The sequence below is a fragment of the Crocodylus porosus genome, unplaced genomic scaffold (genome assembly GCF_001723895.1).
Source record: "Crocodylus porosus isolate Cpor-Errol unplaced genomic scaffold, CroPor_comp1, whole genome shotgun sequence".
In the NCBI taxonomy this organism is placed as follows: domain Eukaryota; kingdom Metazoa; phylum Chordata; order Crocodylia; family Crocodylidae; genus Crocodylus; species Crocodylus porosus.
The window spans coordinates 326,906-352,728 of record NW_017728910.1 but is presented as its reverse complement, the minus strand read 5'-3'; the positions used below and the strand labels follow the sequence as shown (position 1 = coordinate 352,728).

At 43.7% G+C, this 25,823-nt stretch overlaps 1 protein-coding gene across 1 annotated transcript in view; it reads left to right on the top strand.

The window, feature by feature from the left end:
* WWTR1 (WW domain containing transcription regulator 1) overlaps positions 1-25,823 on the top strand; it is a 120,925-nt gene that overhangs the window by 71,675 nt on the left and 23,427 nt on the right. Inside the window, exon 2 of the mRNA XM_019532575.1 lies at positions 4,141-4,277. Coding sequence (XP_019388120.1) covers positions 4,141-4,277 — 137 coding nt within the window. The remainder of the gene's footprint in view (positions 1-4,140; positions 4,278-25,823) is intronic.

Here is a 25,823-nt window from a genome sequence, read left to right as displayed (position 1 = left end):
TTTTTTTTCTTTCCCAAAGTGCCTGGGAGCTGGGGCAGGTGGGTCAGCCATTGCTGGGGCTGGCAGAGAGGGTTGCGGATGGGCCTATGTAATTCAGAGGTTCAGCCAAATTGATTCAGGACAGTGATTCAAATCACCAAATCGAATCACTGGCCCCAAATCGGCCAAATCCAATGCAGATACTAGCCGCTTTGCAGAGGCCTACTCCACATGCCACTATGCTTTAAACATAGGACTGGAAAAGACCTCTCCTAGGCCATTGATTACAGCAGCTGGTGAAAAGTATGGCTGTCCACTTAAGTGTAATACATCAAAGGGGGCATGACACACTCTTAGGGTGGCCCCTGACACATCCCCAGCATACAGAATATCCACTTGCTGAAGGGTGGGACCACTGGCACTCCCGACCAATTAGCGGTGAGGGGAAGAGCTCTCTACCTCTTTGACCAATCAGCAGCAAGGGGTGGGGGCACCAGGATCATCCACCTCCCTCCCTGGCTGGCTCAGAACCCTGTTCTTCCTGGCTGTGTACCACCCTAGCTCTAGGTACAGCCAATAGAATCATGAGGACAAATGACTGATGTGTATTTCCACCAACGAACTGAAAAACAGGACTTTTTGCAGTGCATTCCTCATTCAGAAATGGACGGGGACAAAGGCCTTAAAACAAGACAGTCTGGTATTAAACAGGACCAGTGACCACCCTGCATATTCTGGGATCTGTGTTGCCTTCCTTTTGCATTCTTGATGGAGTTGGTTTTGATCTTAAAATCCTTAAGCACAAGCAAACAAGCAAAATGAAACAAAAATCCTGCCTTAGAGACTGGCTCATTGCCTGGCCTACATGGCCAGAGTTGCCAGCAGCAGAGACTCATCTGAAGTGCCCTGATTTTTTTTTTATTTTTATTTTTTTTAATTTTATTAGCAAAAGAGCTGTGGCCTGGGTGTGTTTTTCCAGGTGCTCTTAACATTGGAGTTTACTGCCTACCCACAAAGCCTGAAATAGCCCAGATTTGTTGAGCTCAGGTCTTATAGCAAGGCCCATCTATTTACCCAGGCTGTTGAGGAAAGGAGGGGCACAAGGAAGGCTGATATTTATAGGTGAACTGGACCACTCTTTTGGTTTGACTTCATTTCTTGATAGTTTTCCCAAGTAGGGATAAGTAAAAGCTTCTAGCTTATTTCTTAGACGAGTCTTATTTTAACTATGTCTAAAGGGCCTAGAGTCTGGATTAGGTGCTTTTTTATACATACATGTATATAAAATAAAATAAACTTACAAATCAGTTGTCACTACTCACAATGCCACTCTGCCCATGATCTCTGCTTTTAGTTTCTGAAAAAAAGTTACTGTTTTGCTTAGTTGGTTAATGTCCATTGCTTGCAGGAAACAATTGAAATGCAAGAATGCTAACACTGAAAGGAACTTGGATAACAAAGGAGAATTTCCAAGTTGGCCATTTTGGTATTCTTTTGTATTTGTAGTTGTTGTTGTTGTTAGGAGTCCTTCCTGTTATTGCTTATTGTGCATACCTAGCATTTGCAGTTTAAGGTTTCACTTTTTTGTTGTTAAAGATTCCTGGGCATATTCTGACAGGTTATCTAATGCGGCGGGCTTCACAAATACCTTAATTTATACATCACATTTTCTACTAGGAATTTATGCTTCCAGTTTTTAAAGTTGTACCCAGGTTTATTGGGTTTTATTTTTTACATCTTGCCTACATTTTAGAGATTTGTAAAATAGCTTTGCAATAAAGCATCTGTTTAAAGAAGCATTTTTAGTAATTTCCAAACATGCTTATTCATTCAAGGGCAGCACATTTCTCAAATGCACAACCATGATTAAATATAATCTTTTTATTTAAGATGCCAATTCAAATTGAACTGTGGGACTTTAAATAGAATTGCTATTGACATTGTTTCCCTTCATTTCATTTAAGTGTAAATTGGACGTATACACTAGAGAGTAAAGTTTAATTTATATTAATAACAGCATCTTTCAGCTAGAATGTAACCTAACGCTATAGAGTTGGGGGTGAGCTAGGAAGAGATTATTTTACTGAACAAGGTACAAAGATTCATCCTGATAGAAAGAAAAGTAACAAGAATAAATGGAAGAAAAGAAAAACATGTAAATGGTGATAAAGACTTACACTGAGGGGAGGATAGAAAGAGGTGGCAATTGGGAAAAGTGGGAAGAGATTGAGGTTTATTGCTAAATATGGAATAAAGCAAAGAAGAAATTATTGAGGTCTGAAGAAAGGCAGTGACTTACCTACACAGAGGATGGGAGTTTGAGATGAGCTTGCAAGTGAGATGTGCAGGAAGTAGGTTAAATATGAAATTAAAGTAAAATAAACTGGTAACAGGCATGTAAAAGTATCATCACAATTTTTTTTCCCCATTTTTTAAAGTTTTTATTTTGTTGTTTTGTGCTTTGCTTTGTGTGCAGCTTACATGATTTCTGGCAGTTTCACCTACAGACTTTGGAGTGTCTGGAGAGGGTGGTCACATCAGAAGAGGCTGAAATTTGCCTTCCACCTCTCCTACTTACTAATTGAAAGGGGGTAGCATCTGGAGTTAGAGCCTGGGGGGGTGGAGGTAATAATAATGGCATGGTGGAAACAGATGTTACGTTTGCACCACCATAAAGATTTTTATGGTGGCACAAAAGCAAACAGCCTTCCATACTCCTTGTATTTGCCACAGATGCCCAAAATTTGTGGCCACCAAAATGTGTTAATAGCTTCAGTGTATTGCCTGTGGTCTCCAGCCACCCTGGGCAGGCGCTCCTGGGGTGCCCAATCCTGTGTACCCTGAGAAATCACATGCAGGATCAGGCCCCTCAGGCCCCAGGAGTGCCTGCATGGCTTTCCCCTCTTAGAGATATTTGCCCCAGATAATCTCCTTGGTGCATCTATGTAAGCAGGGAAAGAGGGAGTTCCCAACCTAGAGACGTGCCTTAGCAATTGCCTGGAGTTCATCTCTGCAAGTGGGAAACGCCCCTTAAAGAAAATTTGGACCCTGGGGAATCTCTGAGACACATTTCTAAGTGGGGAACATGTTGCCTGTTATCTCGCAGGATCAGGCCTGTGCCCAAAGTAGGACAATGGGTGATATTTTTCATCCAATGAAACAGATCAGCTGTGAAGGGAGACATCCTATCATAGCTGATCCACTTCATTTGGCAACATCTGTTTATACCCAGTGTCAAAAAAGCAACACAGTAGGGAGAAAAGGTTTTGGACTAAGCTCAGTGAGAATCAAGTTAAGTTTTCAGGGTTTCAAAAATGTTCCTGTTTCTGCTCCACATGGTGATGAACCTGGGATTTTTGTAAGTTTTTCCCAAAACAAAAGGGATATGGACCCACTCTGAAATAGCAGCTAGCCTGGTGGTCAGGCACTTGCTTAGAATGTGGGATGTAGAGGATCAGGAACCTGGAACCATAACGTCCCACGTCCTTGGTGAGTGCCCTAGTCGCTAGGGTATTGGATGTCTCATTTAAGTTGTCTCTTTCTTCTCCCTATTCTTTACCACTTAAATATGGATATTTTTTCCCGATGAACATTCATCTAAATTGTTATGCATCACAAAGAAAATTCGTAGTTCCAATGAAAAACGTTCCCTGAAAAATATCTTGGTACTACTATTCTTCACTGTCAAAAAGATGCATTTTTACCACCAGAAAACTTAACATTGTTTATAGCTATTTGACTGGAAATTTTAGAGAGAATGCAAGAATCTAATATTTAATGTGATTTAGGTTGGAGAGGTAACATGGGTGAGAGAGCATAAGTTGGACTTTTCTAGTTACATAATGTGATTTAAAAAAAAAAATCTGTTTCTTTTTTTCCACTAGGATAGATCCAAACAGAAAAATGTAAACAGTAAGCACAGATAATTAAATAACCTGCAGAGTGATCTGGAAGTGAAGGAGAACTGTTGACATCATTGTGAATGACACCATTTCACCATTAGGTGTTTACAAATGTGTTGAGGTTAAATTATAAGTCTGAATACATAAAAGATCTGAGAAATTATTGTTTCCTCTTTATGGAATCTATGTTTTGATCATATGTATAGAATACTTGTGTATTTCTTTTTAAATGACTTTCCCTTTCTTTCCCATTTTGCAGTCATATAGAAAAAATTACAACATGGCAAGACCCTCGAAAGACTATGAATCAGGCACTGAATCACATGAACCATCATTCTACAGCCACTTCCACACCAATGCCACAGAGATCAATGGCAATGTCCCAGCCAAATCTTGGTGAGTACTGGGTGTTATGTCCTACCTGAAAAAGCTTAGCGCTGGCTCTATTATCATCATTTCCCAGAGTACTTTTTGCTTTAGTGTACATAATAATAAACCTCAGTGATTCCATCACCAGGCCAGACAGCATATCCCCACATCTTCTATTGATAATTTCTCTTTTTATAGTGTTAGGAGCCAGGAACAGTGCTATTAAAGATATGGTTCTGATATCTTCAGGAGGTGTTGTATTTTGGAACCAGCATGTTAAGTCACTGTTGTGTTATCAAGGATGCAAAAATATATTCGCCCTCTATTTTTTAGTGCACATGTGCTATAAAATTACCCTGTACAAAATGCTAGAATGGTATTTGTCTTGAGCCTTTCTTCTTCTCGCTCAGGTCAAAGGTAGTTATGTGCCATTTATGTGCTACTTTATGCATAGTTATATATTTTTGTTTTGAAAATATCAAACCGATTGACACTAAGATACAAAGCAATGAATAAGAATGTTTTAGTTAAAATGCACATCATCTCAGGACTTTCACTAGATAATTTGGGTACTTAAATATCCTGGGTTTAGCAGAGCAGCTAAGTACATGTTTTAATTTGAACACATATTTAAGTTTCCTTGATTTTGCTGAATCTGGGCCTTTGCAAATGAAACCAGAATGGTTCTGAAAAGTCAAAAGAAGGAAATGGGGGAGGGGGGAACAAAAATTCCTTCCTTGTTGGAATGAATAGGGGGAAAAAAATCCCTTCTTTATTTGACTGAATTCAGATTAATTATTTAACTTGTATTTCACCTTTCCTTAGAGCAATTGGGGCCAGACTTTTTGGCAGGAATGCCACAAAATATGCCCCATCCCCTTCCTAAGTGTGTCTCTAATCCTCTTCCTCTGGCTTGTCTGCTGTTCTGCTTTCTGCTCCCCCCCATTTGTCACTCTGCTGCCTGTTCTCTCCCTAGTCTCCATGTGCCATACAAGGAGACTGTCATGGCACGTGTGATGCAGATTGGCCATCCTTCTAGAGCACCCTAAAGGCCTAGATAGTAGTATTTTCAATATAGTTCAGCTGGAAGGAGTCTTAAGACTGCCAACAGTCAACTGTGGAAGCAATATGAACGATATAGTTTTGTATATAGTTACTTTTATGCTGGGTTTTTGAAGAATACTTTACTTATGACCAGCCCATGAGGCAAACCATCCCCTATGCTCTTTCCATTTGCTTTTTCCCCCTCAACAACTGTGATTGCTTCGGTATTTACAATACAAAGCTGTTAGTTATGCTGTATGAATCACTGGACAGTAGCAGATGTATTGCAAGAATGGATGTCTGAAGATGAAACCTGAGTCAGCTCCAAAAGGCTGGGGTGTACTTTACTACATAGCAATAGCAACATGTAGCTATTTCGAATTACAGCTGCCTGTAGTTCACTCTGTTTATAACAATGTTAAAATACAGACTCAAAGATAAAAAGTTATTCTTTGCTCAGTCTAACATCTCATCTGATGTTGGCAACTTTATTTCCTATACATTAAAAAAGGGAAGAAACCCATTACCACAACTGTTTAAAGCCAGGTATCCCTCCAGTGCTGGTAAATAATTGTTTAGACGGAGGGGAAAAAACCCTCAAAACAAAGGCACCTTAAAGTTTGTGGGGCAAGTTCTAGATGTAGATGAGAGGAATTAGAAATAAAAGCCAGGTGGTGTTCTGACCCATCTGGTTTTAATAACAAGTTATTCTCGAAGGGACTAGGACCTGAGGAAATGACAGTATGTGTCACATTTTATCAATGAAGCCTTTCCACTGACTTTGATACCTGTGAATATGCCCTTGAATTGCCTCAGGTACACGTTACATTTATTTAGCAACCCCTACCCCACATACCATTTCACAGGAGGGACCACATATTTCTTCCAAGTTTGTGCAGCACCTAGCGCTGTGGCATCTTCCCTCTGTTCATGACTGGGGTTACTAGGCTCTACCACAATACAAGTAGTAAGAAATTTCCACAGTGTCTAATGTTTACTTAATCAAAGGGGTCATTTGTGCAAGATGATTCCTCAGCCCAAGTTGTTGGGCCTTTTTTGGTCCTATTACTTATTGGAGGGATGGTCTGGGAGTACTTGTGGCTACACAGTATTATTTTAGTTTTCTGTCATAAGCTCTGCTGCATCACAGTTTCTGGCATTGATCCAAACCACTGAAATGTACAAGTTAAAAACCTTAATGAGAAAAGGGTGTTGACTTGGAAAATAAGACCTGCAGCATCACTTTATTTATAAACAAAAATAAAAATAATTCCGTTTTAGTAGAGCAAAAACTGTTCATATTCACAAAGATTGCAAGATTGTGGTTTAAAAAAACATTTAAACTTTCATCTTATCTGCAACAGTATCCTCTGGCTACTGTATGTGACAGTTCAAAGTGCACAGGACCAGTTTCCAGTTCCTTATCATGATCACTCTATTTTTTAAATTATTTTTGCCAAAAGAAAGTGACACATCGTTTTGCTATTTTGTCATATTGCCAGTGTTACCCTAAAACCTTCTCTACTGAGTTCACGTTAGACATTTAAGTGATCCTTTTGTTGGAATAGTGCTCAGGCCCCTGAGCCAGAAGCTATTGTGCCAACATCTACCAGACATCACAGGAAAAATGAAAACTGGATAGCAAGTTAAACCACCCTTCTGGTAGTGGTTGGTTCAGAACCCTTTAGTAAAAGCAGTCTATACCTCTGTCTGTTGCCCGAGCATTTTTCTGTACTGTAGAAATTAAAAGATATATTTTTCTTTTGAAGATGTGCCACCTACTAGGAAGGTTTTTAAATATTCCAGGTCTGAGTCCTGGTCTGCACTTCCAATGACTAACATATGTGTTTTTCTTGCTAGGCTTGTGATGAGATGGAAAATATAGTCTGTTCCGTACAACTTGTTGCATTAGTATAACCTTCCCTCAACTATGTTTGCTGGGAAGTATTGAAAGGCACTTTTAAACATTATATCAAAAGTAAATAGTGTTCCAAATTGATGCCACATCCTAATATGTGTGTGGCTGAGAAGGTAGAAAAACCTATAGTGAAAGTTCATTAAAATTCACAGATTTATATTAAGGAATGTGGGTTTTTTCTTTTCTACTCTTGTTTTTCTGATTCTGGTAAATTTATGAAGGCTTCTTATAACTTTTACCAGTTCTGTTTTTTTTAAATGATATGTAATACAGAAATCAGAAGGTATTTCTCTCTGTGGTATCTTGTTTATAGTAGACTTCTACCGCTGACTTGTATGAAGTTAGATGAGATTTCTGCTTTCAGTTATATCCATGAAGATCCACTAAAGTAGTTGGGTGAGAACAGAATATGAACCCTAGATCTTTAAATCAGTGTTGTTGGCTAACAAATGTTGAGATACTGTCAATTTTAAATCCCCCTCTCATTCAATTCTCCAAAAGTATTAGTTTCTGACCATACAAAGAAGTGGACTATTTTAGTAAGTGAAGCCTTCTGAGATGAAGGCCTTTCTGCTAGAAGTGGAACAGAGGAAATGACCTTTCTCCTGAAGGAGGGAAGCATAGTACTGTCTTTTCAGAAACATTAGATACATGTGATTTTGCTTAATGCTGGATCTGCATATGGATCTATTTTCTATTTAACCTGACCTGTATGAATCTGTGCTCATCCCCAGGTGCCTGAAGAAAAAAATTAATAAAGTGGACTAAAATGGAGTCAGTCTCCCTTAAACCTATGCATTATGATACTTTTGGGAGGACCGGAGAGCCTTCTCTTATCAGTTAGCATCCATCTTTGTATAGACTTTGTATGCCTTTCTTGTTAAGTACATTTTACTTACGTGAATTAGTAATATTAACTTGTGTGCACAGCTCATAGAGATCGTACTTGATTTTTAGGATCTATTTCTAAATGGCTTGTGAAAGGTTAATAAATTACTAATAGATGGTTAATCATTATGGAGTGTTACAAACTCCAGCAGATCAATAGCTCATGTCTGTAATACATGTTATAGCTACTATTCCATTTATAAATGTTTTTATAAACAATTTATGAATGGAACATTGATATAAAGAGTAACCCACGCATAAATATGTCAAATTCAGGGTTGTAAAGAAACATTGTTCTACAGTGGCTTTAATGGCAGTCACTGGAATAAGAAGGTTTCTATGGATTGTTTTGTGCTAAAGAAAAAACAGACCCTTAGGAGAAAGTTTAATTCATGTCTGCAAGAAATTAATTGAACACTGATAGATCATCAGGTCTCCACTTGGTATGACATATATACTGTGCCTGTGCAATATACACAGTCATGTAGATTTTTACGTTGCCTTATTTAGGGCTACCTGCCTGAAACCATTTGGGTGATCATGTCCAGCCTGTAATCAAGCTGTTGAGGATAATCTGGCCTTAATTAAATGTTAAGGTTCATTATTATCCAGTTGTTTTGTTTTGGAAGTAATGAAAGCATACCCAAGTCCAAGTATTTGCTTCGTTTTTTGTTTTTTTTTTTTATATAACTCAGTTTGTGTTTCTAAGTCTCAGTAGCATCTGCTTAGAAAAATGCTAACAGCAAATTAGGCCTCATTGCAAAGAAGTTAGTGGAACTGCTCATACCTCTGAGCATGCATCTTTATACTTTCAGTTTAAGGATGCAGCTTTACTACAGACCCTAAATGGGTGTGGAATATAAAGCAAGACTCTCTTTCTGTCTTTTAATATCTTGTTTAACATGTTTTCATTCATCCTTCCACAAATGTTTAGAGATCTCATAATGAACCACAACAAATGGTGCTATTCAGTTACCTTTTAAAATTGTCAAAGGAATTTGAAAAGGAGTTATTGAAAGATTACACTGCATTTCATGAGGTTCAGGTATTGGAGCATGGGCTTCCCCTAACCTCTTTGACCCTGTTCAAGACAAGAATCACAACAATTCTGACACAATACATTGTCATTTGTTTTCTGCTATTACATAAACTAGGCCACAGGCAGCCCGTAACAGGTTAAGTTGTGGCCCTCAAGCCTTTGCTCAGCTATTGCTCCCCCAACCATCACTCTGACTGCAATGGGGTAGGGCAAGCAAGTGCAGTATAGCCTTGCACAGTTCAGGTCAAAGAGCTGAGGGTGATCCTGTGCAGTGCACAACGAGGAAGTGCATGCAGTCTAGTAGGGGGGGGAGGAACCACATGGTTATGTGATATAATGGTGGGGGAAATGGCCCATGCAGTGTTGGGAGTGGGGTATCTGTATGTTATGGGGACTGAAAGGCCCACAGCTGTGCAGCTCCTGCTGGTGTGGCCTCCAGGGCATTCAGCCTCCACTTAGAATTTGGACCACCCTGGCACAAACCAGAAATATATTTTCAGAATCGTTTTATCATCCAAGAAATATTGCTTACAAGCAGGGGTGGGCAAAATGGCAGATCTGGCTGGTGGCAGGACTCCATTTCCTAGCAGCCTCTGCCTGCATGGCTGGGGGCCAGTTTCCATAGAGACTGCAGCAGCTGCACTGTGGTAGCACAAAGCCAGGGCTTCCATGGAGACCGGCTTCAGCAATGCTGGCAGGGCACGCAGCAGGGTGCGGAGCTGCTCCAGAGCCGGGCTGGGATCTTATGACAGTGACAGCATGGTCCAGAGGTGGGACAGACCTGCAATCTGCATCCTGCATGCTCTGGGCAGGGTTGTGCAGGCAGCATATCAAGGCTATCAAGGCTCTGCCCCAGATTCTTGCATTGGTGACAGCATGGTCTGAAGTCAGGGCAGAGTCAATCTGCTGCCTGCATACCCCTGCCCAGACCATGCAGGCTGCAGATCGCAGCTCTGCCCTGGCTCTGGATCATGATATCACTGCTGCAAGATCCCAGCCCAGCTCTGGAGCAGCTCCCTGCCCTGCCACATGCCCTACCAGCAGGGGCAGCGCTAGGGAGGGGCTTGAGAGGGGGAAGGGGCTATAGCCAGGACTGTCTCTGGGTGGGGGGCACAAATTGGGGCAACTGCCCTGGGCCCCATGCTTTGTGGGGCTCTGCAGAGCTGGGCAGAGAGGCCACAGCTGTAGTTTAGCCCATCTTCCCGTCTGGTGGTTAGACGGCTCTTTGCTTGTTGCAGCCACCACCCATCCCACTGCATCCGGTGTGCATTCGCTCCCCGGTGTAAGTGTGCTATGGGACAGGGATGAGGACCCTGGGCCTCATGCCCTGCTGGGATCATCTCTGGCTATAGCTGCCCCAGAATTCCCCATAGCCTCCCCATAGCCACTCCTCCCAGTGCTGCCACTACTGCCCACCCTGTGCAGGCGGCAGCAGCTGAGCCCACCCTGCTCCCAGCCACAGCACACCCCCCGCTCCCCAAGAAGAGGCTGGCACCACTGCTGCCTGCCAGCACTGTGGGGGCCAGTCTCCACAGAAATCCCAGCCCTGTGCTATGAAGCAGGACTGCTGCTGCTGGGATCTCCATGGAAACTGGCCCCAGCCCTGTGGGCAGGGGCTGCTGGGAAATGGAGTCCACTGCCAGCTTGATCCAACCCATGGGCCAGACTTTGCCCACCCCGGCTTACAAGGTTCAGAATAGTCCAGTTAAAATTAAGACATCAGTTTATCCTCGGTAGAAGATGACCACTTCCCTAGGACTCCTAGCTTCCACAGTGCTCTCCAGATAAAAACTATTTCTCGTACATGAATAGTTTTGAATCTATAAGGGTAGAATTCCTAAGTGGCGCTGAGCCGCTCCGGCTTTGGAACTTTTGTCAATGTGAATCTGAAGGGCGCTGGAAGGGCTCTCTCCAGGAGAGACTGGCTGATGGAATAGCCCATCAATCAGCTGCTTGTACAGTTCACTAAGTCATAACTTCCCAGGGATGTTTTCAGACCTTTTGTTTGATGTATGCCTTGGATTTCCTGTTAAGTTACTCCTGTACGGTGTTTGAAGTTCTGTTACTGCGTGTAGTCTTTTCTTCCTCTATTTCCTGTTGAAAGTGAAATATGTGGGGTTTTTTCAGCTGTCCATCTACCATAAATCTCAGTGTATGTTGCTAGTTGGCAGTGATCGGTGAAAGCTGCTGTGTCCTACTTTTCTCCGTGTAATTCTTAATGAGCGCGGATCCGGGTTTTCCATTTCCCATGGGAAATATGGAGTAAACTGGATTTTACCAGAGGCAAATGTGGATTTATCATTTTACCAGAGAAACCCACAGATTTTGCAGTTTTGCAATATGCTCTCTGCAGGCTGGCATAGTGCCGCCCCCTCCCCCCCAAGCTGGGGCTGCTACCCAGCTGGGCAGTGCTTGGGGCTAGGGGCCCGGGGCTGTAATGCACAGCTGCAGGGTCCCAGCTGGGAGCAGGATGGGGCTGTGGGCGCCTCATCCAGGAGGTGGGAGGGGGTGGGGCTGGCTCCTTGCTGCTGTGTGCAGTCCTAGGGGGGACTCCATGCAGGGGGGACCGACACCCTGCAGGTCTGTGTGCAGGGGGATGGGAGTGGGTGCGGGCTGTGCACTGTGGCTCCAGCCCTGCTGCCCTACTCTGGGGCCTTGGCAGCCCAGCAGGCGTGACCCAGCAGTGCAGGGCACAGCATGGCTGCGCAGAGCAGCTGCTCACTACTGCGAGCTCTGTGCTGCCCTGGCAATGCATCCCCTGCATGCGTGTCAGCCTGAGTCTCGAACATTATGGAATCCTCACTGCAGCTGCTCACGCAAGGGGCGCGTCGCCAGGGCAGTGCGAAGGTGGTGGTGGCAAGCAGCCCTGCACCTTTCCTGCATGGCAGCTCACAGCCCTGCAGCACTAGGTCACACCCTGCTGCAGAGGCCCAGAGAGAGGAAAGCAGGGTGGGATCCTGCAGTGCACAGCCTGTGCCCACCCCCATCCCCACCCCATGCACGGATCTGGGGTGCATGGGTCCCCCTGCCTCCCAAGAGTGGGGAACCACCCCTTTCCCCCTCCCCCCCCCAGTCTGCAGGCAGTAGGGGGGAGCTAATCTCTGCTCTGTTGCAGCAGCCACTGCTTCCTGATGGGGGCAGGGGGCTGCAGAACAGTGTCCCTGGCCCCATAGCCCTGGCAGCTGGGGGCCCCCTCCAGCAGGGCTGGGGGAGTAGGGGCTGTGGGGACTATGGGCGGGGGGTGAAGTGAGAGGCACCGGCAGGGCCAGGGGCTATGGGTGAGGAGTGAGGGACACCAGCAGGTCTGTGGGGGGGTCTTTAGTTTTAATCACGGATTTTGGGGGTTTTATTAGAGAATTTGCAATTTTTATCTCAATTTTTATTCTCACAAGAGAATTTATGATTTTTTTTTTTTAATCAGGGAAAACCGGGATTCCTGTTGATGAGGAAGTCAACATAAGCACCACTGCTATATGAAGCTATGGCATTAATGCCATAACATACTCTGCAGAAATTAGGGGTTCAGTTTGCTCATACCAGCTCTCTAGTATTTGGGCAAAGAATCTATTGATTTTTGATCACCCTTGAACAGTAAGGAAGCCATGGGGTATAAGAAATTTAAGAATGAATGCTATTTTATAGGCATGTTATTTATAATCAGTGACTGCATACAGCAATATTATTTTGTTTGTTTTTGACTCCTGGTAGAATTGGGTTAAGTCAAAATGCTCCTAAATTTCTCTGTACAACCACCCTCATTTTCTTAGCCTTTCTTACTATTGTAATAGCTTTCAACAGAGGAAGTGAGGAGATGGCTATGGTGCCAGTTGTTCCTGAATAGCATATTTCCTTTTTATTTTTATGATAGAATTCAGAACGGTGTTTTGGACAATTACTCATCAGTCCAGAGAACTTTATCACGAGAGCCTCCTCAGCTATCTCTTCTATAACCCCTCCTGTTGAACAGTGGCCTGTATAACACTGGTCAATGTTGTGAAACAGCTTGCCCACTCTGCGACTGGGATATGAATAATATCTGGATGAAGCCCAGCCCTGATAAGGTGAAGGTGTTTTTAAAGCACGGCAGGAAGCCACTTAGGCATGACAGAAATTGTATTAGCAACCTCCTCTGTGAGGGATATGCTCCCTGTTTGTTAGCAGATGCACAGGGATATTGATTGATTTCCCCAACTGGCTGCTCAGAATTTTTCTTCACAGATGTAAATCTCCCCATAGCAATTGTTGCCTTTATTATTTTAAACCTGGTTTATGGTGATTTCTTGCATCTGGACCTCACTTTATCGGTGTTCTGAAAATAGAGCTAGTGTGAATGTGGCTGCCATCTTCCCGATCAGAGCAGTCCAATTCATGGCTTGTGAAGAGTTATATTGTGGCCTGTGGATTCCCACCTGAGTGTTACCCCCTCCACTGCTTCAGTGGCTGCTGCTGGTGGGGGTCTCTGGGCTCTCTGTCCCCTGGGAGTGAGGCAATGGGATGCTTGTATGGTGGAGGGGGGCACTGCATCAGGAGGCTTGTGCAGCATTCAGCTCCTGGCTCTTCAGAAGTTTCACAGCCCTTTTCTAAATCAGGGGTGCTTCACTCTTGTTTGTGGGCCAGGTTTGGCCCATGGAGCCATGTTATCCAGCCTGTCAGGGTCCCCATGGGTTTGAAAATTTGGCAGTGGGGGGTATGATGGCTGCTCCTCTACTGCCAAATTTCCAGACCCATGGAGAGTCAGCAGGCTGGATAGTGTGACCTGATGTGTGCTAGATTGGGTGTAGGTAGGGCCAGGCTGAAGTGATGTGGGGCTCAACCTCATATGCCAACCAATGTGAGAGCCAACCTGCAGACTGGCCCCACACTATTCATCTAGCCCACAGTGCCAAAAGGTTGAGCACCGCTGTCCTAATGGGTATTTCCTAAAGGGAATGCATTATACCTGTCCTCTATGATCTACGCTGGCTACAGTGAGACATGACAGCTTTAATCAGCAAAGTTCCATAATGTTCGAGACTTGGCTTTCCTCAAAATCTACAAGTAACAAGTTGGTCCCACTCACACACTTCTGTTCTGAATGACAGCCTCAGTCTCTTTCCACGATTATTACATCTAGATTTTTTTTTATCTTGGTCTGACATCCCTGGTTTTATGAATTTCAGTGCCTGCTCCAAGACCCAGTTGTTCTATTAGCCTTTTCCTAGAAAGCGGGTATGTGACAGGTGGGTCCCTTAGCTAAATGTTTTGGGAAGCTTTGATAGTTTTCTGTTGTGGTCGAAGACTTTTGGTTAAATGGGAGAGGATTGGTAAAATGTGCAATTACTTGAAATAAACTAGTACAATAGCAGACACAGTAGTAGGCTCCCATATAGCAGGTACTGCAGAGCAGCAACCTCCTGCCTCTTTCTTTATTGTTGGCAATCTAACAGCAGCAGTACCAGAAATGGAATTCCTACCTGACCTCCCCCCTTGGCATTTTCCACCCTGGCATGCCAGACAGCCTGTATGCCTCAGCAATCTTTGCCCTGAAATGTGATTGATGGGTGCAAGTGCAAAACCTGCTCTAGTGTACAAGCTGAGTGGCAGGTCAGAAGTGTTAGCGAGATGAAGCAGTCAGCCAGGGGGATCTAAAGCAAGGCTGTGACCCTCAGTTTCTGTGTCAGCGTTCAGACAACCTTGCTCTACGTTGGCTCCCATGTCATTTTTTTCTCTTAAAATACTAACTATGGCTTAGATACAGACATTCCAAAAGCCAGAGGCAAAATCAGTCTAAGTTGCATGGTTTTCTGTAAGCAGCATAATCTAGATCAGTAGCAAACAGAATACACATTCACTCTTTTGTTGGGGGAGGGAGAGGCCAAATCTTAGACTGGGAACCATCATTTTTAACCCAGTCTGTATGCTGAACTTCTCTTCTGTTACGGGTATAGACTAGTTTTGTGTGCCGAACGTCTGTTCTGTTATGGATATAGGCCAGTTTCGGATCACTCATACCAGTAAATGTGTAGTCTGTACCTGGCCTTTTTTGGTTCCCCAAACTTGTGAATTACTCCCTGATCTGCAGAAAAGGTGCCTAGCTAACCCTGTCTGCAAAAAAAGGTGTCTTTTACATTTGTTTAGTGAGATACTGATATATTCCTCACATACTTTGTAAGGATTAATTAATATAGAAACAATGAGGTAAATGGGGCTCTGAAATACTATAGCAATGCTTTATATTATTATTCATATGAAACCGCTGCCATTGGTTATCTGCTAGTGGCAACCAGTTAGGGAGGTCAGCTAATCCTTTGGAATCAAGCAGACAGAGAATTTAGGAAAAGTGACTGGAAGGTGAGCAGAAGTGCTGTGAGTAAGCAGAGGTGAGGTGGGTTGGGCTGATAGGAAGATGGAAATGGACAACTGCACATCCTGCCAACAAATGGGCCTTGTGAAACTGATGCTCATGCCAGCTTGGAGATGCTGATATAATTCCTCTCAAATTTTACTTAGCAAATGAGACTGATACTGATAAACAGAACAGGTATTACATCTGAATATTAGATAACAGAATTTCAGAATGTAGAGTTATACTTTTAATAGGGAACCATTATAGGTGGGAGGCTGTATATATGCTTCTGCTTGCATTTGGGTAATATTTTTCACCTATTTCAAGCACTGTGTAGAATTAAAATATAATAAAATGTCATAACACTCCTTTGCGGGACAGAAGTAACATTATCTCCATTTCATTGATGATGAAACTATAGTTCAGTGTGCTTGGAAATCAGACCTAAAGTAACTCACAAATATAACAAAGGCAAATGGGCAGTGGTTAGGAACAGAACCAGAACTTCTGTATTTCATATCTACCCTAACACCTAATCCTATACTGTAACCATTAGACTGCTTGCCTGTGCTGAATTCCAATGAAAGAAAGCACTTGAATTTCACTATGAAGTGAGAGGACTATTTACCATAAAAATGATTTTGTCTTTCATCAGAGTCTACAAACACGTATGAAGCTGGTAATATGAGCAATATAGTTTCAGCATCTTAACACTAGTCTTAGGGTGTTAAGACACTGGGAGTAGGGACAGAAGTTGCACATAAACCAGTTTAAGTGGTCAGAAACTGATTTAAACATGCAACAGAACAAAAGTTCGGTGCATATAAACCTGTTTCAAAATGGCTGAAATTGGTTTAAGATAAACCTGGTTGAATGTAGTAGCAGACTTAACTGATTTGGATCAAACAAGTTTATGGAACTTCTGTCCCAGACCCCTTCCTGGTTTAAATAAGACCAGTCCCTCAGCATCTCAGCATGCTCTGCAGCCTTGGGCTAGGCTGGGCTGTCTGCTCCAAAGAGCAGGGCTGGCCCCATCCCCGTACTCTCTAGCCAGGAGCGGGGGAGTAGCTAGACACCAGCTGGCATGGCCCCCTGAGGCAAAGGGAGCAGGGAAGGGGTTTATTTCTCTCCCTCCCCTTTCCACCAGGGGACTGCAGCTGAAGTAGTCTGCCTAGGTGGAGTGCAGCAGCCCATCAGGCATTCGCCCCCCTCCACTCCAGCAGCAGGTGTAGAGGCATAGCCAGAGCTATGATCTAGGTTAGGCTTGTCCAACATACAGCCCGCGGGCTGCCATGTGGCTCTCCAAGCTGTTTTCTGAGGCCCAAGGTACTGTGATGGGAAACTAAAGTAAACACTACTTTTGTTTGGGGGGGATGATGTGATGCCACTTCCTGTGAGGTCTTTGAATATGGCTCACTCGCCCACTGGGTGATAAAAAGTTCATGATCCGGCCCCACATTCAAAAAGGTTGGACATGGACACCTCTGATCTAGACTATGGCACTACCATCTACCTGCCTTGCCCGCAGCTGGAGGGCTGGGGCTGTGGGGCTATGCCCACCCCCACCTTGGGAGCAGGGTGGGACAGCTGGGCAGACCCTGGCTGGGGTCCCCATGCCCGAAAGGGGAGATTAGGGGAGTTTAATCCCCCTCTGCCCTCTTTCAGTATCCTGGGAGAAACCCCTCCACAATCAAACTTAGCAGCCTGCCAGGGCCTGGCCATGCCTCCACCAGGTCAGCTTTCCTCCAGCCTTGCAGCTGCTGTGGAAGGAAAGGGAGGGCTTGCTCAAGCACCACCCCCCTCAACATACCTCCCACCCATCCCCATCTTCTAGCCTGAGCTACTGCAGGCTTGTGCCTGCATTTTGGAATTAAAAGTGAATGTTTGTTCACCTGCAAATCAGTTCAGTCTACACAGGTTACACTAACCTGCAAAGATTGAATCAATTCAGGCTCAGATTTTTTGAATATCTGTCCCTAGCCTACATGAATAAAGGGTAAATGTTAACATGGAGGTCAGCATATACAGTCAGCTGCTTGTGTTATAGAAATACATGTGTGAACTAAAGGGTTTTGCCTGCCACTACAGAGCTCATGGTAATGTAGTGTGGTCCTTGTAGTAATGTGTTATGGCACTTTATTCCTCCCTTCATTTTGTAAGAGCCAGGAAGTCCAACTAATAAAAAGTTGTAATAATTTTAAATAGCGGTAATAAATGAATGAACTGAAGTTTCCATATCCTGCTGTAATAAGAGGTGTGACTGCTATTGTTTGAAGAAGATAAAATGCAATTTGTTCACATTAGTAATGTGAGTCTCTAGAGATAAGGGTACACAAACTCCCAAGATATAAAGCAGAAAAGCTGCATTTCAGTGATAGCCAGCATAATGTTTGGTGTTTTGGAATTGTCTGTGATTAGCCAGACTTCATTTGTTTGAATCTGGCTAGAAGTGTGTAACGTTGAAAGGGATGCTTGTTTTTCCCCACGTAGGCTGTATCCATGTAGCACCTGCAGTGTGGAAAAGCTTCCTGTTTCAAGCCATTTTTAATGATTGGATATCCTGAAAGGGGCTGACAGGATTCAGATGTGGTTGAGAGAAATAATTTTAGGAGCTGTTTCTGACTAATGGAATATAATTTATATGAGAGTTGGAACAGTTTCTGGAAGAAAGTGCAAACTACATGGAAATAGGGCTTTTGCCACCCAGTGTCTGGGAATGAACTTTTTCAACTTGTTTGAAATTAATTGCCTCTTGGAGGCTTTAATCAGGTGGATTTAGCAAAGAGAAAATGGAGGAATATATTCACTTTGTACAGAGAAGCAACTAATAGAACCATGGTTACTAGCAGGAATTTACTTCAGCATCAGGTAAAGTGATTGGAAGCCAAGTGCCTTGCAGGACACTTTTAAATTAGCAACTTGCTATATAGCACAATGATCTTTAACCAGGATCCTAGGATGCCTTGAGGTCCTTCAAGGTGGCTGTGGGGTGCCATGTAGTGTTAGCACGATGAGGTGCATAAACTTGATTCACAAGATAAACCCAGGAATTTCAGATAGAAATCTATCGTGTTAAAAACATTCTGAACTATTGGGTAAGGTACAGACAGTCAAAACCCCTGGGGCTGAATCAATTCAGTCTTTGCAGGTTAGTCTAAACTGCAGAGATTACATTGAAACAGAAGTGAACAGACATTTGCCTTTGATTCAGGAAATGTAGCCCATGCCTGCAGTGGCTCAGGCCAGAAGCGGCGGGTGGGGCTCGAGCAGTGCTCTCTGGCTGTGTGTTCATTTCTTCCTGCTGCCCCAAAGGTGTCTGGGATTTGCAGTTCAGAATTACAGCAGCAGGACTCTGCAGAGTTGCCCATTACTTCCTCTTCCTGCTTCCAGGTGCCTCTGGGATTTGTCATGCACAGTCACAGCCAGCAGTATATTTGACCAAGGGAAGGGGTGTTTAACTTGCCTCCCTGACCTCAGCTGGGGTTTGCCTCCGGGGGGCGTTCCCAGTTGGGCGTGCCCACCCCAGTCCCTTGTCAACCAGCCCTCACTGCTCGAGTTGGGGAATAGAGAGGTGGGGCCAGCCCTGCCCTCTGAAGCACAGCCCAGCCCAGCCCAGGGCTGGAAAGCATGCTGGGGGATTATGATTTAACTTGAACCAGGAATGCTGGGGTCTTTTTTAGGTCTTTGAAAGAGAAGAATTGCTTTAGTATTTTTCTGTAGTCAAAAAATGAGTAAAAAGTAAGATCTGGCATTTTCCCAGCGGTGCCTTGAATCTAACAAGGGGTGCCTCAAGTCTAAAATGTCTCTCCTCTAGAGTAAAATCTAGCATATATATCCAATGTGGTAAAGACTGATCTGGTTAAATGACACTTTATTTTTTTTCTAATCTTTTTTCTGTTTAAATAAAAGCCAAAGAATATTTGGCTGTAAGTATTCACTTTCAGGGCTACCAAGGCAAACATTGTAGGACTGGGCAAGTGCAGAAAACCGGGAAGTGGAATTGGCTTCTTGCTTTTCATTGTCCAAACTGACTGCCATAGCAGAGAATGGTTAATTAAGCCTTTTTCATAGTTGCTGTTTTTAAGTAATTGTTATAATTAGTATTACTAATATTACTAATGAAGGATTTAAGGTGTATTTCTGGTCAGACAAGATCCTTTAAGACATGCTGCACTAGAGAAAAGTTTCTACTTTTGGTATTTATGCAGTTACTGTTAAAGGGAAGAGTTTGACTGCCCAGCCCGTTAATAACCAACCTGTTGAAAAAATTTGTGTTAATTCCCAGTTTTGATGTTGCACCTGCAGATTAGATTGTTTTAAGCTTGAAGCAGTGAACCCAGAAAAGCATTGCTAAATGTGTAGATTGCAGACTCCCGGCATATTAGTTGAAACTGTTGAGAAATTTCTGCATGATTATTCTCAGCCTAGAAATCTGAATAAAGGGCCCTGTGTTCAATGGGATAGTACAACTTTTTTGTCTAATACTTTACAGATTTTTGGAATGAAATGCACCCTGAAGTGAAAAGCAGCATTTTTGCTGACCTTGTTGGAAGGCTAATGCTGTTTCTGGGAAGTAAGTGAAACAAGCAGTTCTTTGTTGGCAGGAGCAGAGAGAAGGAGGGAGAGACTGGTCTTTTTTTTTCCTTTCACAATGTCATGACTAAGTCAAAACTGTAATATGGCTGGATTTTTCTTTTTACCTCCTCAGACATATGTTTTTCATCAGACTGTGCTGCGTGACACCTGATGCTGGCCAGTTTGTATGAATTAGACTGTGGCCTGCCCATAAACATAGTGCAGAAAAGAGATGCACAGCTGCACTCAGACACTTCTAACACTGAAATACAAGTGGGTACAATCAGTTCAGTGCATATGTCAGAAACAATTTACACCTGCATGTTTAGCTACTTTTACTTGCAGATTCTCTTGTCCACAAAATGATCTGTGCTTCACATATACCCAGCAAAGACATTTTTTCAAAAGAACTGGTTCAGGCTTCATTTTCAGATAATGAAATAATATATCGTCTACTTCAGATCTGGAGTAAATAAATGGCTGTAACTCCACTGGCTGGAATGAAATCATAGCCATCTAACTGAGGTCTCCGTTTGGGCCCAAAACGTTATTCCCTTTGATTTGAGCTGAGAAGTTGTGCAACAGCTGCTCATTGAGTGGCTTGTCTTATTGTGCAAAACAAAGTTGCATTAGAAATGCTGCTTCCAACTTGCTTTGTAGAATGGGTGACAACTAATTATTATTGCATGTTGCCTGTTATACACTACCTCCTGTACTGTGAGAGAATGCTGGTTTGTCAAGTGGTTATCACTGAACTAAAAAACAGCTTTCATGTTGAGTAATCTGGTTTGAATTTTAATTGACATTATTTTGTGAACCAAATTCTGTTTTTTTCCATAAATATATACAGAAACCTTAAGAAAAATGAATTGTTCTTTCTTTAAGTTTGAACATAAATAACAACAGAAAGTATTAACATATCAGTTAAATCAAGCAAGTACCACGAGAAGGTAGCCTAAAGAACAACCAAGTCTAGAATGTCCCTGTACTGTAAAGTTGCTCATTAGTCAAAGCTAGTCTTTCTCTTGATTTCAGTGGACTAGATCAGGCCTGAAGTGACAGAATGACATTAAATACACACAACAGAAGACTCTGAATTTTAACTAAAGTGTAACCCATTTAGTTTAAAAAAAAAAAAAGTCAACTCCGTGGGTCAGATGAAATGGTATATGGGGAATCCCTAACAGTTTCAGGTTGTTCCAATAAAAGTTAAAAAACAACCCATATTTGATGAAAGACAAGCTGTTGAGCATTTTCTTCAAGACAAACCTTAGATCTGTAGGTAGACAGGACTTTTTTTCTGTTGACTGGTATTCCATGGGAACTTTCTTTTCAGCACAGACGTATTTATTTAAAAGGAGAGCATCAACCTGAAATTTGGTTAGTACCAAACAAATACCTTGAAAATTATTTCAGGTACTAAACCTGTTCCTAAGCCTGTTAAATATCTTTTTATAAATTAAGATTTGAATTGTCTTTCTTTCACCTGCCCCTTATTTTTCTCCTGTTGTTGCATATACAATATATAACTTGTGCAAACAATAGGAAGCTAAAGAAGGCTTCAGCCCTGCAGTAACAACTATGTTAGCTGTCCATTGCACCAGTCTGCAGATCCACTGAAAACAGTAGTGTTTAGGGCAGCGATTCTCAGCTCAGGTACCATGAGATACTTTCAAGGGTGCTGTGGGGTATCATGTAGTGTTAGCACAATGAGGCATGCAAACATGATTCACAAGATAAACCCAGAAATGTTAGGTAGGAATCCACAGGATTAAAAACGTTTTGACATGTCGAGGTCTTTCTGAGTTATTTGCAATAGCAAAATTGGTCTCTTATTTTTTGTAGTAAAAAAAATGAATGAAAATTAAGAGTGTGAACCTACTGAGAACCACTGCTTTATAAGGATTTACCTAAGTAGATAGTATTACAGGATAAGAGTCTATCTGGGTATAGAGGAGAAGTGTTGACACTCAGTATACTCTGTAAGCAATCAAATCCATAGAATTAATAAACTAAAACAGAAGGAGAAATAGAGGAAAACCTTTTGGTTTAAGGTCAAGTTAGTTTTTGCCACAAATTACCTTCTAAAATGGTAGCTAACTAAAAGAGGAATCAGATATTATTGAGACTTACTGTAAGAAGAGTCATAACCATTGCAATGTTTAATTTGTCAATATTTGCAAAACTTAGTATAAGCTCAGTTAGCACAGATCTGGAGAGATGGCAGCAAGATTCAACCAGAAGCTTCAAATAAAAGATTTCCTGTGAAACTGAACTTTGACTTTAACCAGAGTGATTTGAGTATTTAAATCTGTTTAGATTCTGGAAGGCCAGCAGTCCTGAAAGTGATGGGACAAATGTATAATATAATGGGGAAATTCATAGACATTGCTGCCACAAGTGAAGAGAAGGAGGCTATTTTTTTCCATCATAAGGCAAGAAGTGACAAATACAGGCTCAGTGTGAGATCTTTGACATTATGGTATACAAAGAAACTTTACATAAGAAGGAAAATTGACATCACTTTGTGGTTTAGTATGAAGTAATCTTTTTCATACTTTTTGGGATATAAATCACTCCATAGTCAATGTTGGCTTCTGCCAGCACACACCTTGGCACAGGCTTGCTGGACAGGCAGTACTGTGGGGTAGGTTAATGCACCAGACAGCATCTCCTACTTCCTCTCCACCTGGAGGGATTTTGTGAGGCCAACACCACTCAAAAAGTATGTGGTACATTTAATGTATTGCCTACTGGGTGGTAACAGGAAAATACTTCATGCTGGTAAAAACTAAACTCTCTCTTTACTAAGAAAACTATTTACAGAGGTACAGCAACTGCTGCTAGCTTTCCAGTCAAGTACACGCACAGACTGACTTCCTTATGCCTTCTCCATACTCATCCTCCTTGGCAGTAGTGCTCCACCCTCCAGTTCCTGTGAAGATTGTTGCAGCTTTCCTTTTCAAAATGTTTTGTCTAGCTTACAGTGTTTTGCCAGCAAATCTACATCAGCAAGGAGTATGAAAAAAAATTCTGACCCTCCAGCCAACAAAATGCAGTAGTGTGACAGTGGGGAGTGACCAGTTTAACAACCCTGGGTGACATCTTTTGGGGGATGGCAGAGTGGTGGCATGCAAAAATAGCCACTATTGCCATCAGCACCAAGGCAGCCAGCATGGAGCTGCCCTGCTACACCTCTGACAAAGCCTCTGTTGTTGACACTGCTTTGCTGACAAGAGGAGTTTCTCCTATCTTAGCTTATCTTGCTCAGGGAGAATGCACAACTGTATCAGCAAAAAATTCACATTGACTCACACTACATCTTCACTAGGGGAATTCACAGTATAACTATTCTGTTGTAGCCATAGTGGCAGAGAGGCTCTTCTGGTGTAGACACATACTAAAACTTATGTCAGCTGCTTAACTAAAGGCTCACACGTGAGGCTGTCTCCGGAACCAGTGCACAGAACTGTTTCCAAATCTAACATGAATTACTGTCTGGCCAATTCCCAGATCCAGCAGTTTTACTAGTCTAGCATTTAGCAGATTCATAGTTTAGAGCAACAGATGCTGCAGTTTCTCTTAGAGGTTTCATAGTTTGTAGGGTCAGAAGAGACCTGAGAACATCATCAAGTCCAACCCCCTGCCATGGCAGGAAAGAGTACTGGGGTCAAACGACCCCAGCAAGGTGTTCATCTAGCCTCCTCTTAAAGACCCCCAGGGTAGGGGCCAGCACCAGTTCTCTTGGAAGTTCGTTCCAGATCCTAGCCGCCCTGACCGTGAAGTAGCACCTCCTGATATCTAGCCTAAATCTACCCTCTGCCAGCTTATGACCGTTATTCCTGGTCAGTCCTGGTAATGCTCGGGGGAACAGGGACTTCCCCAGTGCCTGCTGCTCTGACTAGCTTGTAACAGGCCACTAGATTCCCCCCTCAGCCTTCTCTTGTGGAGGCTGAACAGGTTCAGGTCCCGTAGCCTCTCCTCGTAGGGCCTGCCCTGCTGCCCCCTGATCCTGTCCACCTCCCTCTTGAAGTGTGGCGCCCAGAACTGGACGCAGTACTCCAGCTGCAGCCGGACCGGTGCCGCATAGAGGGGAAGTAGCACCTCCTTGGACCTGCTTGAGATGCATCTGTGGATGCACGACAAAGTGCATGCAGTTGGCCTTCCTGACTGCATCCCTGCACTGCCAGCCCATATATTCATCTTGGCATCAATGATGACTCCAAGATCCTTTTCTGCCTCTGTACTGATGAGAAGGGAGTTCCCCAGCCTATAGGTATGGTGCTGGTTCTTCCTCCCCAGGTGTATCACCTTGCACTTATCAGTGTTGAAACCCATCCTGTTCTTATCCGCCCACCCTTGTAACCTGTCTAGGTCCAATTGCAGTCTATTCCTTTCTTCTAGCGTGCCCACATCCCCCCACAATTTAGTGTCATCAGCAAATTTGAACAGGGTGCTATTTACGCCCTTGTCCAAGTCGCTGATGAAGATGTTGAACAGCGCGGGCCTGAGGACAGAGCCCTGGGGGACCCCACTGCCCACGTCCCTCCAGGTCAAAAACGACCCTTCCACCACCACTCTCTGGGTGTGGCCCTCCAGCCAGTTGGCGACCCATTTGACTGTGTGGGTGTCGACACAATAGTCCCCCAGTTTCTTAATGAGAACGCGGTGAGAGACAGTGTTGAAGGCCTTCCAAAAGTCCAGGAAGACTATGTCCACTGCTACCCCTGCGTCTACGGATTTGGTGACCTGGTCGTAGAAGGCCCCCAGGTTGGTCTGACAAGACCTGCCCCTAATGAACCCGTGTTGGTTGCCCCTAAGCATAATCTCCCCTCCTGGCCCCTTGTGGATGTGTACCAGAATAATTCTCTCAAAAAGCTTCCCCAGGATTGAGGTAAGACTCACTGGCCTATAGTTTCCCGGGTCCTCCTTTCTCCCCTTTTTGAAGATGGAAACTACACTGGCCCTGTTCCAGTCCTCTGGCACCACACTAGAGCACCACGAGTGCTCGTACAGCCGTGCCAGGGATCCCGCAATGACCTCAGCTAATTCCCTCAGCACTCAGGGGTGGAAATCATCCAGAGCAGCTGATTTGAATACTTCCAGTCCCTCCAGAAGCTCCCTAACTAGTTCCTCACTAACCCTTGGCCTGGGTGTGCCTCCCCTGGGGCCTGAGGGGGGCCCAGAGGGGGGGGTGGCTGTTCCGGTCCCTGCTCAGGAAAATGGAGGCAAAGAAATCGTTAAATACGTTAGCTTTGTCATCTGGTGTGATGACCAAATTCCCCAACGTGTCCTGCAGGGGCCCCACATTACCCGGAACCTACTTTTTGTCCCCTATGTATTTAAAAAGGGACTTCTTATTGTCCTTGATCTGGGAAGCCAGTCCCAGTTCCATCTCCACCTTGACTTTCCTGACTGCCCCCCTACACCCCCGAGCAACCGCAGTATAGTCCTCCCTGGTGATGGCCCCTCCCTTCTGTTGGGGGTGCGCCTCCCTTTTAGCTAGGAGACACTCCCGGATGCTTTTGGTAAGCCATGGGGACTTTTGCGCCCTCCTGCCCCCTTTGATCCTCATTGGGATTACCTCTCTTTGGGCTTGGAGGATCGTCTCCTTAAGGAGCAACCACTCTTCTTGGACACCTGGCTCCCCTCCCCTCCGGGACCTCAGCGCTTCCCTGACTATTCTTCTTAGCTCATTGAAGTCTGCCCTCCTGAAATCTAGGGCTGCTGCCTTACTGCAGGCCTTTGCCACCTTGCGCTGGATGGTGAATTCCAGCAGGCGAT